The 14,466-nt window shown below is 44.9% G+C and overlaps 3 protein-coding genes across 3 annotated transcripts in view; 1 reads left to right on the top strand and 2 right to left on the bottom strand.

Annotated features, from left to right (window-relative positions):
* LOC118373590 (protein Wiz-like) overlaps positions 1-27 on the bottom strand; it is a 3,176-nt gene extending 3,149 nt beyond the window's left edge. Inside the window, exon 1 of the mRNA XM_052526080.1 lies at positions 16-27. Coding sequence (XP_052382040.1) covers positions 16-27 — 12 coding nt within the window. The remainder of the gene's footprint in view (positions 1-15) is intronic.
* A 111-nt stretch (positions 28-138) lies between these two features.
* On the top strand, positions 139-5,532 carry LOC118376599 (probable ATP-dependent RNA helicase DDX17). The gene is made up of 8 exons (XM_052527881.1): positions 139-312; positions 586-746; positions 1,030-1,202; positions 1,462-1,572; positions 1,823-1,884; positions 2,018-2,077; positions 4,498-4,731; positions 4,959-5,532. The coding sequence occupies exons 2-8, from the start codon at positions 693-695 to the stop codon at positions 5,357-5,359; spliced, it is 1,095 nt and encodes a 364-aa protein (XP_052383841.1). The 5' UTR covers positions 139-312; positions 586-692; the 3' UTR covers positions 5,360-5,532.
* A 795-nt stretch (positions 5,533-6,327) lies between these two features.
* Positions 6,328-14,226, bottom strand: gga1 (golgi-associated, gamma adaptin ear containing, ARF binding protein 1). The gene is made up of 17 exons (XM_052527883.1): positions 14,064-14,226; positions 13,445-13,529; positions 13,245-13,320; positions 13,067-13,165; positions 12,571-12,694; positions 11,623-11,720; positions 11,364-11,432; positions 10,825-10,974; positions 10,665-10,746; positions 10,194-10,304; positions 9,899-10,039; positions 9,676-9,740; positions 9,408-9,601; positions 9,085-9,308; positions 8,727-8,896; positions 8,417-8,527; positions 6,328-8,170 (listed from the first exon to the last, which is right to left on the bottom strand). The coding sequence occupies exons 1-17, from the start codon at positions 14,104-14,106 to the stop codon at positions 8,060-8,062; spliced, it is 1,953 nt and encodes a 650-aa protein (XP_052383843.1). The 5' UTR covers positions 14,107-14,226; the 3' UTR covers positions 6,328-8,059.
* Positions 14,227-14,466: the final 240 nt, after the last annotated feature.

Raw genomic sequence — 14,466 nt, 5'->3', positions numbered from 1 at the left:
TCTGTTGTTTCCAGCTATGATAGTCATTTACAACATTAACAATGCCTACACTGCATTTGTGATCAATTTGATGTTATTTTAATGGTTTTCTTTCAAAACAATGACATTTCTCAGTGACCCCAAACTTTTAAACGGTAGTGAAATGTATTGATATCTCTCTCTCTCCTCAGTGCCTGGTCCTGGCCCCGACCAGAGAGTTGGCCCAGCAGGTGCAGCAGGTGGCTCATGATTATGGAAAGACCTCCCGCATCAAGAGTACCTGTGTCTATGGAGGAGCACCCAAGGGACCGCAGATACGTGACCTGGAGAGAGGTGAGGAGCTGCGGGTTGAATTAAATGCTGTTACAAGTTACTTACTTATATATTGTTTGTTCCTGACTACAGACAAGACCTCTCCACTTCTGATGATCTAAAACCTGATTGGCTCCCTGGCCCCAGCTTAGTTTAATTTTCTGCACTTCCCCTTCAGTTACTAGTATTAAGATTGAAAAAGCTACAAGTATTGGAAGTAATCTCACAATTGTTCTTCTGATGCATTTGCGTCTCTTTTAAAACTGTGACACTTTGCATCCTACGTCCATATAGGTACAGAGATCTGCATCGCCACCCCGGGGCGTCTCATAGACTTCCTGGAGGCAGGGAAGACCAACCTGCGGCGCTGCACCTACCTGGTGCTGGACGAGGCTGACCGCATGCTGGACATGGGCTTCGAACCACAGATACGCAAGATCGTGGACCAGATCCGGGTAAACCAGGCACATGCTATTCTTAGCAAGCCGCACACACATCTCCTGGAATTAGGCAACTATTATGACTGTGTAATACATAGCCATTCATGGATTGTTGGGTAGGTAGATGGATACTACAGAGGGTGGTAGGACAGACAGAGATGATCTATCTATCTTAATGACAGTTGATATAATATCAATCCATCGCAAATAACTAAAAACTCATGTTATAGAATACAGTAATAGTGTCGTGTCCTCTGAGGAGGAATATCCCCATTACCGTTCTCTCCCTGTGCCCCAGCCGGACCGCCAGACTCTGATGTGGAGTGCCACCTGGCCCAAGGACGTGCGTCAGCTGGCAGAGGACTTCCTGCGGGATTATGTCCAGATCAACGTAGGAGCTCTGGAGCTCAGCGCCAACCACAACATCCTGCAGATAGTGGACGTCTGCATGGAGAACGAGAAGGACAACAAGTTAGTGAGGCCATCCGCCAATGGACAAGATCCATCTCTAGTTTTGCATTCTGTTCATGTCTCCTTTCCTTAATCATCGCTGATCTGGAAGGGATGAAACCAATGTAGTTAAAAGTATTCAGTATTCTTGGTTATGAAGGACAGGAACAGAGTGCAGGATGCTATCTTTTTGTAACGGTGAGAGAATATTAGTCTTGGGATTGTAGTGATTGAGTGATGTTTTCCTAATATCTTTCCTCTGTCTTTTTGTTGATGTCAGGCTGCTCCAGCTGATGGAAGAGATCATGGCTGAGAAGGAGAACAAGACCATCATCTTTGTGGAGACAAAGAAGCGCTGTGACGAGCTCACCCGCAGGATGAGAAGAGATGGGTGAGATGGAGAGAGACTGAGGGAAAGCACAGACTTGCAGAAATGGGTTTTAAGTCCTCTTTCAAAGCTATGATACTGACTATGCAAAACAAGAGCCAGTTGTTGTTTCATATGGAGTGTGTGTTGGGCTTCTTAGTCAGATAAGAGTGTAGAGAAATTGTCTAACTGTTCTTACAACTGCCTGCCTTATCACGTCCTGTTCTGCTGTCTCAGCTGTCCCATGGCAACATTGTTGTGGTGTGTTTTCTAGGTGGCCAGCCATGTGTATCCATGGGGACAAGAGCCAGCCAGAGAGAGACTGGGTTCTGACAGGTAGATCACATTTCAACGGCCATGCTTTAGTCTGGTTTTGGTGAAATGTGTTTCAGTATGGGGTGTTCTTCCGGTTTTTTGTTTCCTTTTTGAGTCTTCTACCTAACGCCTTTGATTTTGTCTGAACTTTCAGAATTCCGTAGCAGCAAAGCTCCTATCCTCATCGCCACTGACGTGGCGTCTCGCGGTCTGGGTATGTCTTCTCAACATGGAATACACACACTCGCGTGTTCACACGTACAGAGCACAACATACAGATTCAAAAAGTATACACACTCTCCAACACACACAAACAAAAACAAATTCAGAGAAAAACACACACAATTAATAAATGTGATTTTTGTTGTTGCCTAATTTCCCATCCCGTTTTCCAGGTTTAAGATTTACAATGACAAAATCATACATTTGTCTGCAAACAAGTAATGGCGGTGTTATTGAACCTGTAAACAACAACGAAAAATCGGTCAGCGCTCTTTCTACAGCATGGCCTCTGTCAATGACTTTCTGAAGGAAAGTAGAAGCACCTGACAATCCCCCAGGCCTTCAACTCCACAATGTTTTACACTCTGTTTCTTGTTACTGCAGTCCAAAACGTCCTTCGACCGGGGCACTCTGGCACGCTGCCTAAATGGGGGTGTGCTCGCCCCAATACCCTCCTCTCATGTCTCCTATATGATGTAACCCAAAACATGAAGGAAAACATCCCAAATATTCAGTATTATATGTTTGATTATTCCTGAGATATGTTTACATTATTCATAGTACTGTTATACTGTATTTTTTTCTACAGGTATTTTCTAGGTAGGTTGTGTTTTAGGGTTATCTATAAGTGAAATCGACAGTCAGTTCTCCCCATGTCCACCCTGAAACTTGTACAGAAGTGCCCTATTCCACCTCCCTAACTAAATAGGTTAAACCTGGAATCTGAGAAGGGAAGTAGACATGTTGGTTTTGCCAAGCTACCTATGACTATGTCTTTGTTCTTTTTCTCTCCCCCTCAGGGTTGTGCAGCACAAGGCAGCTCCAGCACATGCTGGTGTCAGACAGTACTGGGGCTGCCCTCCGTCACGTTAGCAGCTAGCCAGGGGCTTGTCTAGTTATCAGAAGGATTCACCCCCATTCTCCTCCTTCTCTGGTTCCTAAACACCCCAAATAGACCCCCACAATAAACTGAGGGTATATGATTATCTGGTTCCTAAACACCCCCATCCCCATCATAGACTGAGGGTATGTGATTCCAGCGAGCTCTCCTTGGGATCAACCTGAGGTGCCTGTCTGTCCCTCCGCCTGTCCGTCCAAAAGGCAGACAGACAGGGAGAGTTAGGAGCTCGGCTGGATCGAGTCCTGATCGATTTGCGGAGGTCCTGCAACTCGGCGAGAGAGCAACAGAACCAGCCGTTGGGGGGGTAGCGGTTCTGCTCCTGTCCGACGTTGCTGGTGTATGCGAAGGGTGAGGGGGAAACGGGGGGCTAGTTTGGGCCCCCTCCTCTCTCCCCCTCCCCCAGCGCCTCCAAGCGAACCAGGGCTGATCAGGACAGGACAGGGGGTGACTGACTACCCTTGTAAAACAACTCTAAAGGGGTAAGTACCTCAACACCCCCTTTCCTACTACACCTTCCACGACCTCCCCAGTCGCATCAACTCATTCAGGTAGTTTCATCGATCCATATTGAAGTCAGTCACAGAAAGTTATTTGTTGAAGGAATTGTGTTGAACTCTATCCTCCAACATGTACTCCATCACATTTTCTCTTGGTGGAAACATATTAAGGTTTGGCAGGTTCTGTGAGTAGTAAAATGGCCTCCCTCTGTTACCATGGAAAACAGAGGGAAAAGGTCCAAGGAGATGTTTTGTTTTCGGACCAACCCAGCAGTGTTGTCAGAGCTTCTGTAATGAGAAACAGACTTTTTGTCCTTCTACTGTCATTTCAACATTCGAATATAAAAGAAACATTGGAAATACTTTTTACTCTTCTGGTCTGATCGTGTTGACAGTGTACTGTCACTCATTTCCCCATATTCTTCTCATACCATTTCTCAGCAGAGAACATGTTACCATGGTAGAACTAAATGTTCTGAATGGTTGTACTATTATGTAAGATTGCGTAAACTGTGCATTGGTGAAGGTCCAGACAGAGAATGTCACATCATCTCTACTGAAGCCTTCCTAATGCTGAATGGTTCTCTCTTGTCACATTCTGATTGGGGTTTACCACTAAACCTCTAGGCCTCTAGTTAAGATATTTTGACCCGAAACGGAATAACTTTCAAAGGTTTTACTTCAAGAATTAACACTTTTATTCTACTTCAATTTGGGTAAATGTATATTTATTATTCTGTTATTATTGGACAGGTAAGTGGTAATCAATATTTATACAATATTAATTAGAAATGTATTTCTAAATAATCATCCACTTTTCTCTCATAGCTTTGGCGTTGTTTGAATACCATCTGTCTTCTTTCTCACTGTACAAAAATCTCTCAAACCCTCCTCATCTCACCCTCCAAACACTCCTCATCTCACCCTCCTAACCCTCCTCTCCCTCCTCTCTCATCTCTCCCTCCTCACCCATCACCTTCATCTCCCACCTCTCAAAACCACTTTCCCACAAAGACGTGGAGGATATCAAGTTTGTCATCAACTATGACTACCCCAACTCGTCTGAGGACTACGTGCACAGGATCGGCCGTACAGCCCGCAGCACCAACAAGGGCACGGCCTACACCTTCTTCACCCCGGGTAACCTGCGCCAGGCCAGGGACCTGGTCCGAGTCCTGGAGGAGGCCCGGCAGGCCATCAATCCCAAACTGCTGCAGCTGGTTAACTCTGGACATGGGGGAGGAGGTGGTGAGACTGGCTTGATTCACACTATAGGGTCAACCCAAACCAGACTATGCTGGCTCAATTGAAGAATGGGTTTCTAGACCCCAGTTTTATTCTATCACCTTTACCATCTCACATCCAAACATAAACTACACATTCTGTGTAACCAGTGATGTTTGACATTCTTAAACTAAAATATTTCATCTTATATTATGACATTCTAATCCTCCTATGTGAATGTTCTTCTCCAGGTGGCAGGATGCGTTACCGTGGCGGCGGTTCCAGCGCCAACAACCCCAACATGATGTTCCAGGAAGTGTGTGAGCGTCGCTTGTGCTCCGTCGGCGGGGGCAACAAGCCAGACAGCCACGGCAGCAGTTTTAGCCGGGACGGGCGCAGTGGCGGGGGTCGGGACGGAGACACTAGGTCCTCATCCTCTTCCTCCAACAGGGACCGAAGCAGGGTCAGCCGGGGGAGTTACGGTTCCGGGGGGGCTGACCAATACCAGAGCTATGGTGGTGGTGGTGGTACCCAGTACAGCTCCAGGGCTGGGGAGCTGCTAATGGGGCCCCTAGGGGTAGTAGTGGTGAGGGCCAGAATCAGTCCAGTCAGCCCCAGGGTGTGTTCGGTCCAGCTCCTCCACCTCCATTAGGGCCCAAGCCCCTCATGGCCCAGTTGATGGCCCCGCCACAGCCCCCTCTCATGAGCTTCATAGGGCAGCCTCCGTACCCCTTTTCTCCTCACCCGCCGCCCTCCTACACCCCCACCCAGGAAGTAGAATTACTATACAGTCATGGTGCTTGGAATCCAAATCACCATGTTCTTCAAACCCTAGAGTTTATCAGTGTGTAACTGTAACGTTACTCCACTGAAAGGGTGTTTAGAGTTGCCGTCCTGCCCTTACCTACCATTGTAAGAAAGCATGAGGTAAGAAATAACATATAGCTATAACATGTTTTTGTACTTGTTTGTTTTGCGATGATTTTAACTACATCTGAAAATATATAGGACTCATGCATGATACACTTTTCGCTTTTCATGTGTTCAAGAGTAGTCCGTGCGTGGCCAGAAAATGATATTCTGTGAATCTGAAGCTGTGACTCTTTGGTATTAATTGGCACTACAGGAATTGATATTTCCATTTCCGATTTACTCTAAATGGTGAGGTTCTAGTCCATTAGTGAGTAACAAATGCTAAAATGTGATATTTCTTTGTTGCCATGTAGAACTCCAGTGATTTTGTCAGTCAGCTATGCATTCTACTTCTCTTTTGGGGAAGTGAATGTTGCATTATATCATTCTCTATTATTCTATAAACTGTTTACAAGCTGTATTGCTATACCATTTTCTTCAGATTCATATTAAAACTATATCAGGAGAATTTGGGAATGATAATCACAGACACGTGTCATAATCCCATCAGTCAGCACATTGAGTGTTGCCTTGTGAATGTTTAATCAACATTTTATTGGAAAGAGGTAATTCATACTTATGTTCTTTTTCTACATTGCTTTATTTCACAGGATTTCAATAAAGTTTCTGAAACCAAAATCCTTGAAATTGTTGTACGGAGTACATGATAGGTAAGCATGAGTGAACATTCATTGACAACCACCAAGACAGTTTAAACCCCCAAGAAAAAGAATAACTTTATTTCCCTTAAATACATATTTGCACTACATTCTCACCATTCCCCATCAATATTTATTTGCTCTCTTTAATTATACTTTTTTTTGGCAAATGTACATAATTGCAGAACCATTCTTATTATTTACAAAGTCAGAGCAGGGAATATATAGCCTGAGTCCCAGATCTGTTTGGGCTGTTTTACCAGCTCCTACAGTCATTGAGTTCACAAGACAGCACAAACAGATCTGGGACACAGGCTAGGGAATAAAGGCAGGGAGGTGGAATGTGGAGGGGAGCTGCAGAATGAGTGAGATGCAGCTGCTGCATGGTTGGGCCACTGTATCTGCAATAGACAGGTGGGGCTGCTGGCTTTACTTCTAGCCCAGCACTAACATGGTACCTGATCAACTAATCTTAGTCTTCTATAAATCATTTTATTGGTTGAATCGGGTGTGGTACTACTTGACTGGAGCAATAGCTTGGGCCTCCACTCTCCCGTGTGGATATGATTGAACGAACGCATCATCAATGACCATAACCAAATTTCATAGGAAAATCAGTAGTCCGACTCCGAAACGGGAAAACAAATTAGCATTCGTATGTACATGGAAGGTAAACAAAATAAATACCAAGATACATAAAGAACAAACTCTCAGCTTTAGGCACATACGGCAGATTTAAGCGGTGTCAGCACTGACAACTCAGTACTGAACTAACGCCTCTCCCTTTGGGTCAACGTCAACAGCTGAAGGTGGAACAGAGGACAGCAAATGAGGGAATCATATTCATGTGCAAAACCAAACTAACAGGAAGTGCATGCATCAGTGTAGTGGAATGAAAAGCAACAAACTGCTGTTTAGATCAAAATCAAAACAAAAACAATGTGATTTCAATAGAATGAATAATAGTGTCATAGATTGGATATTCCTTCACAGAAGATTGGACAGTATATACATTTGTTACAGCTTCAGACACCTACTGCCCAACTTATATAACAGTCACAGAACCAACTGGTCTCACACCGTACAAATAATACAATACTTTGGGACTACACTATTTGAGTGTCATATTTTGTGCAGAATAATGCTATCAGGCGTAGCCTGAGAGAAACAGTTCCACACACATTCAGTTTAAAAGGCTTTGACTTCTCTCAGAACTCACAGCAATGATTTGTTTTGGACAGATCACGTGAGGTGGTTATTATACAGTAATGCATTGGAGACTAAGGGCTGATTGTAGTACAGTCAAGAAAAAAAACAAAATGGACTATGAAAGATGACAACATGTGGTGGTGGATCATGGATGGGACACATGGGAAGTCTTAAGAGAGAAACTGCCCACAAATAACTAATCTAGGATCCACTTTCCCTGCCGATATTCAATCCATAACAAATGGGAAGACATAAGGGCTCGGACACACCAATAGCGTTTACCTGCCGAGTGTACTTAGCACCTCTGAACAGAGTACCGGACATAATTTGAAAACTGAGTGCAAACCGATTTTACATGTAGAATTACGTGAAAAAGTCAGTCAGTCAACAGCACACATTTGGTGTGACCCTTAAAGGAGAAACCGATCCCAAATAACAGATCTAAGACCAGATTTCCCATAACCATCACAATGCAAAAACGCCATCTTTCCCTGGACCAGTGCTTGGGGGGGACCTTCGACCTACACCTAAGGGAAGCAGCGGATCAGGTGACAGGAAGTTGATCAGTCCCACTAAAGTTTCCCCCAGGTATCTGGAGGGGGGAACTGTTCTATATCGCCGGATTCGTCATGTGATTCTTCTCCCAGGTCAAATGTGAGCTTGTATCGCAACCGGACCATCTCCTGAAAGAAAGAACAGAACCATGTTAGGCTACAACAGGAAAGGGACAAATCAACATGCTTTCTGCTTGCACATGTTTTAAGTTCTGTTTTGTTGCCACGGTGACAGTTTGTCACCTCAGGGCTTTTCACAGCTACAAATGAGATGCTGACTGGGCCTTTTTTTTTTTAATGAGCATAGGTTAAACACCTTGGAAAGAAGGCGGGAGGAGTCTGTGTGTGTGTGTGTGTGTGTGTGTGTGTGTGTACCTTGTGAGGATTGGCCAGCAGTAGGACCTGTGTGATGGCGGCTGGGGGTAAGATGGGGTTGAAGGCTGGAAGCTCAGTTCCTGAAGGAGGCTGTAGCTTCACCTTCATCACCTAGAAACAGACAGAGAGGAAACACATTACACTCAAACTACAGTCACAACTCAGCGCACATAGGTTACCGCAGAACACAACCATCTAATCAGACAGAGTGGAAATTAGGGACAAACAAATGATAGAGGTAGAAGATGGATCACCAATACAAATTAGAGGGGGGTTTAGTGAGAGATGACAGAGAAGAGACAGGACCAACCTTAGGTACTGCAGACTGGAAACGGATGTTGGTGACTGGTATGGGGGCGGAGGACAACATGGAGATGATCACTACCAGCACGTCAGGCCGAGAGGGAGGAGAGTCACGGGCAAAGTGGAACAGCACCCGCAAACTGTGCTTGTCAAATACAGTCACTGGTAACAAGCTGCCTAGAGGACAGACAGAGGCTTAGGGTTAGTTCATGCCCAGCCATCACCATGTCTGGAGACATGTTGCAACACAGGTAATGGCTGGGTGGGTATGTTATAGTTATTATTTGGAGTCTGGTTTGGTATTTTTCTTGCTAACGTTCAAAACAACCATACAGTAATACAGATTGATCAGACAATTGGCTTACTGGGCTTGATTGATTCTAGGGGCACAGTCACGTTAGCTAAGGAGATGTCGTTCTGGGGGGCTGGGGTAGGAGGCCCAAGGCTGGGCAGGGAGTCTAGGAGAGACCCAGGCTGCTCAGAGGGGAAGGCCAGGACAGGGCTGGGGGTGGAGGTGCTAGTAGTGTTGGTACTGGACTTGGTCTGGAGGTCTCGCAGGGTGGGTCTGGACTGGGGCTGCAGTTTATCCCTGTGAGAGGGAGAGAGAGCAAGGGGTCAGCTTTTTTAAGAGAAAACAGAGTGTTTACGTTACAGATTAGCAGCTGCCTCTCTGGCTTGCAGTGTTTACCAATTGACGTGCTGCGTCCCCGGGGGTAGGGACTGATGCAGCAGGGTCTTGCCCAGCAGGTCTAACTCATCCAGGGCTTTAGGGGAAGCAGCGGGGGCCCCCCCTGATGGAGCCTGGGGGATAGGGGTCACGGCCGGTAGCAACACTGTTGCAGTAGGCACCGCTGGGACGACTGGCTCTACACTGTCAGAACACTGCGCAGAAAAACACTGTGTTAGGGACATTTTGTGTGTGTGAGCATGAGTCAACTCTCTGACAACCCTCTCACCTGAAAGGAGTTCCAGTCTCCCGACTGAGGAGTGTGGGTAGAGTTGGGCGTTACGTCATTGAGTCCTGAGTGAAAACAACAATAGAAAGAGGCTGTCGACACGAACCGAGAGAGAACACGATGCATAACCACAGTTGGACGAGTCATGGCAAGTTGGAAAATAATTGGGCAATTTAATAAGAGTAAACAAGCTAGCGAAACGACATTCAGAACTGCTGCTTACCTAGTGACATGAGCTCATCATCTAGCAGGCTGATACCCAGTTCTTGTGACGGGGTCTGTAGTGAGGGGGTGTCTGGGTAGGAGGGAAGTCCAGTTGGTGAGGTGTCTAACCCTGTCAGATCTAGGAGGGCTGTGCTACTTCCTGTGGAGAGATAGGGGAGATCAAACATGTCAGTCTTTGTGATCAAATGTTTTGAAACTACTGAACGAAACACATCTGTGAAAATGAACAGGGAAACACTCAGACACCAGCAGGTTCAGGTCGTGACCCTACTGAGGTCCTCTCTCGCTCTCACCTGGTAGTGTGGGCATGGCTGTGCTGTCTCCATTCACCTCTTCTCCCTTCACCAGCTGTCTGTACAGGTTGATGACCTGAGTCAGGCTGTCGTTGGCCTGCAGGATGTCAGCTGGCGTAACAGAGACGTACACAGAGGTGAGCTGTGCAATGCGTCGATACAGAACCATAACCATAGTACTATCTAACAACTGTACAGAGGATGCATCACTCTTCAGCCATTTTGAATCATACCTCTTGTATTGATCACACTATATGTATAGAACAAGAAGGCCCGCACACTGTTAAGGCTCCCAATTCACTGCTTTATTGACAACGTTTCGATCCGAAACAGATCTTCGTCAGGTCCTGACAGTGTGTGGGCCTTCTTGTTCTATACCAGTATTCTTTATTAGCCCAGCACCTATGTTTTTAAGAATGTGCGTATGACCAAACTTTTCTATCACACTATATGGAAACATAAGATTCTCACCCAAGGCCTCATCGTTGTCCTCTGTGTCGCTAGCCAATCGGAACAAAGTAGGCCTCATCTTTTCACAGCTCTGGTATAGGTCCTGCAAACACAAACACATTTAGAAATAGCCCATTGCACACACACAAACACACCCCTAGTGGTGTTGCTCTGTGCTAACCTTGATGAGTTCCTGATTGCTCTGGGAGCTGCTCTCCTTGCTATAGTCTCCCAGAAGCTGGGTCAGCAGGCCCACACTCTCCTTCACCTCCTGGATTGCGTTCACACGCTTAGACACCTTCTCCATTCGCTTCTGGTCCTGGAGGACCATAACAGAACACACACACACACACTCAGAACACTGCAATAAAATAAAAACAATATCCCATAAAATAAAATCTGGAGCACTCTGAAGTCTGCATAGGTTGTTTTATTGCAGGCATATACAGTACAATTATGAGAGCAGTTGTAGGGATAGTAGATCACAATCGTGAGGGTGTTCAGAATTCAATCCATAAAAATCATTAGAAGTGCCTTGACGATATAAAGTGCTCGCTGTTTACTTAGTGTACGAGTAATAAATTGACTGTGTTGTGAATGCATTGATTGACACTGTTGTGGCTGAATGCATTGATTGAACTTGACCCAATACAAACACACAATAATGCAGACAGGATGTTTTCTTTTGGATAATATTGTTGGCAGTTGCATTTCCTGCCCTTTCTCCAGAGCTTGTTTTGCTGCTCTTAGATCTTCAGGGTGAGTGCTATTCAAAAGCCGAGACAGCATCTACAAAGGAAGGGAGGGAAGAGGAAGGAAAAGAGTGGAAAACAGGAGGAGAGAGGTAAAAGAGGGAGAGCAGGCCATTAGGGAATACATGAAAATTACAGTGGAAGAATGGAAAGACATCAATTCAAAATGTCCGCTAATGTCATCTCTATTGACAAAACTCAAGGGGCTGCTTCATCGTCATCTTTACCTTGGACTTCTCCTCATCCTCAAATATGACGCTCTTAGTTCTGGGGGGAGGGGGTGGGAGGGGCTCATCAGGAAGTACCGGGTCCTGCTTCACAATGCCTGGAAGAGAGCAGGGAACCCCATCCATGTCACATGAATAAACAGCCTGTCACCGGCACTCCCTACAGTGTATAGTACATCATATATATACCGTAGGTTTCCGAAATGTTGGTAATAACATTGTTTTCCCCATGAGGTTATTGTCAACACAAGCAGCGCAACCAACGGATTTAGGGCCAGGCTAAGAAATATTGTTGGCTGTCACTCCCTGGAGCAATACACTTAATTACATAGTGCTCAAGTTATCTTCCATCATACTAAACAAACAGTCATACTAAACAGTTTCTCTCTCTCACTTAGACGGACTAAGTAAAAAAAATAATCATTCTGGATGCAGACTCAGGAGTTTCAATATGATTGTCTTATGTTGGTGCATAAACTATAAAAAGAAGAAGTGAGATTGAAGTGAGATTGACATGGGGCGGCATACTGCCACATGTCAGCCCAAGACCTGCAAGTTCATATCCCCAAGCTGACAAGGTACAAATCTGACGTTCTGCCCCTGAACAGGCAGTTAAACCACTGTTCCTAGGCCGTCATTGAAAATAAGAATTTGTTCTTAACTGACTTGCCTAGTTAAATAAAAGGTAGAAAACAAATGGACAAAATACTATTTATATCAGGAGCACACATTAGGGGAACATACAGATCACTCATTGTATTTTTTAGTTAACTCCTGAAATGATCATACAGTTACAGTACTGTAATAAATATGATTTAGCCATATTCCTCATCCTGAAGTTCCATCATAGTGAAAACAATGAGAGTTGATAGAAAAGGATCATCACAGAGGAGAACATTTTATTTGACTCCTATTCTTTCTAGGTGTGTCATCACTATTAAAGCTCACCTTGTTTCTTCAGCATCTGGTAGGCGTCTGCTATCTTGGGCTCGTCAGGCAGACCCACCGTCCAACTGAACATCACCTCCAGAACCTTCTTCTTCACTGGCTCTGGGGCCCGAGTACCCAGGTACTGCACAGGAGATGAGATTTAGGATCATCAAAACAGACAGAATGGAAAACTGGTTTTGTTTGTTTATAAAAAAGGGGTCGAGTTACATAAAGGGTTGTTCCATTTGATTTCAATCAATTGTTGTCTGCACCCTTTTAGATTTGACCAAAACTTTCCATACATATTTTCCCATGGTAGAAGGTGAAGATCAGAAGGTGACTTATTGGACAGATATGACAAAACATTCAGGTGCTCAAAATGGACCCATTTTTCATACCCCACTTCTACCATGGGAAAATATGTATGGAATGTTTCATTCAGATCAAAACAGGTGCAGTCAAAAAGTGATTTAATTCAAATGGAACCCTAAAGAAATAGCCCTCCAGACAGTACCTTGGGTGAGACCACCTTGATGAGCTCGTTGAGGAAGCGGAATTTGCCCACTTCATTGTGGAACCTCTTCCCACAGTTCTTCATGCACATCTCTAGAACCTAGGGAACATATATGTTATGATACTGCTGGTGGTGGGATCACTTACAATTAGCATATTCTGGATAACGGTATACTCACCATTAGTGCTTGCATGGCCTCCCATTCTTGGGGTGACTGGATCTTATGGGCCAAAAGTCTGGTAGCCAGTTGAGGACTAGGGGGAGGGAGGGGACATCAAATAAGAGTACCTGTATGGTTTGCCATATGTTTAAACATGTTGAAGTACTAACTGACAAAGCAAGCCTATGACCAGCTCTCCACATGTTGGTCCTTCTTACCCTTCAGGCTCATTGTTGAGCTGTTCACAGAAGCCCTGGATACTGTCCCAGTCCGCCTCCTTGTTCAGAGGGTTGGTGGCTTTGTCTGGGGAGAATAAAAGCAAATTCCAGAACCTGGGGCTTATCAACATTTTCAAGGGTTTCTCGCTACCCTAGAACCAAATGCACAAAAAAAGTGTTCGTGTTTACTTGCTGCAAACGTTAGCAGAATGACTCCTCCCCAATTTATTTGCCCATTGACACTTAGCCACTGGATAATGTGGCTATTTAGCTTAGCCAGTCTGATTTACCAGTTTAAAAGTCGGACTTTGTTGTATTTGTAACAAATTGCGTATTAAGAACATCTAAAATAAACTATATTCGTGCTTATCAAGGCATTATTCTGCGTAAACAATACAGGGGTGAGGTCTGTTTTTGTTCCGACCTTAGCAGCGCTACGTTATAGCACGCTAGCTAGCACTTTGGATAAAGCATCATCATCACTGGGATGTTCGTCCACTGCACATACAACAATTATACTAATAACACTAAACTACATGGCATTCTCTACCTCAGTTTTCTGAAAGTAAATTGGTCACGTATTGAGTCGTTATAGCAGTAAAAGCATCGTATGACTCACTGACGCGAGACTCCAAGCTCTCCTCCTCTGGCGGCGCCGCCATTTTCGGGGATTCCGATTAACTGGCAGCTATCGCGTTACTTTGCCAGTCTCATGCAACGACGTGGGCGTCATCATATCAAGCCATTCTTGGTAGTCCCTCTACTTCACGGTTGTCAAGGATTAAAATCTGAGCTGCGTGATGATGCATTTTATGACCGAAATCGTCTTGCACCAAAAGCCTCCATGTCAAGTCATACTTTCCTCTTTTGTTTGTTGATGTTTGTTAATATAAAATAAAACAATGTCATACTGCCACATGTCATCCCAAGACCTGCTGCTCTCATCCAAATACACAGACACCACAACTCTATGTCGTGCTTTTACACCTGCATTGTTTGCTGTTTGGGGTTTTAGGCTGGGT

Source organism: Oncorhynchus keta, chromosome 10 (assembly GCF_023373465.1).
Source record: "Oncorhynchus keta strain PuntledgeMale-10-30-2019 chromosome 10, Oket_V2, whole genome shotgun sequence".
NCBI lineage: Eukaryota > Metazoa > Chordata > Actinopteri > Salmoniformes > Salmonidae > Oncorhynchus > Oncorhynchus keta.
The sequence above is the reverse complement of the archived record's forward strand: the minus strand, read 5'-3'. Positions and strand labels throughout refer to the sequence as shown.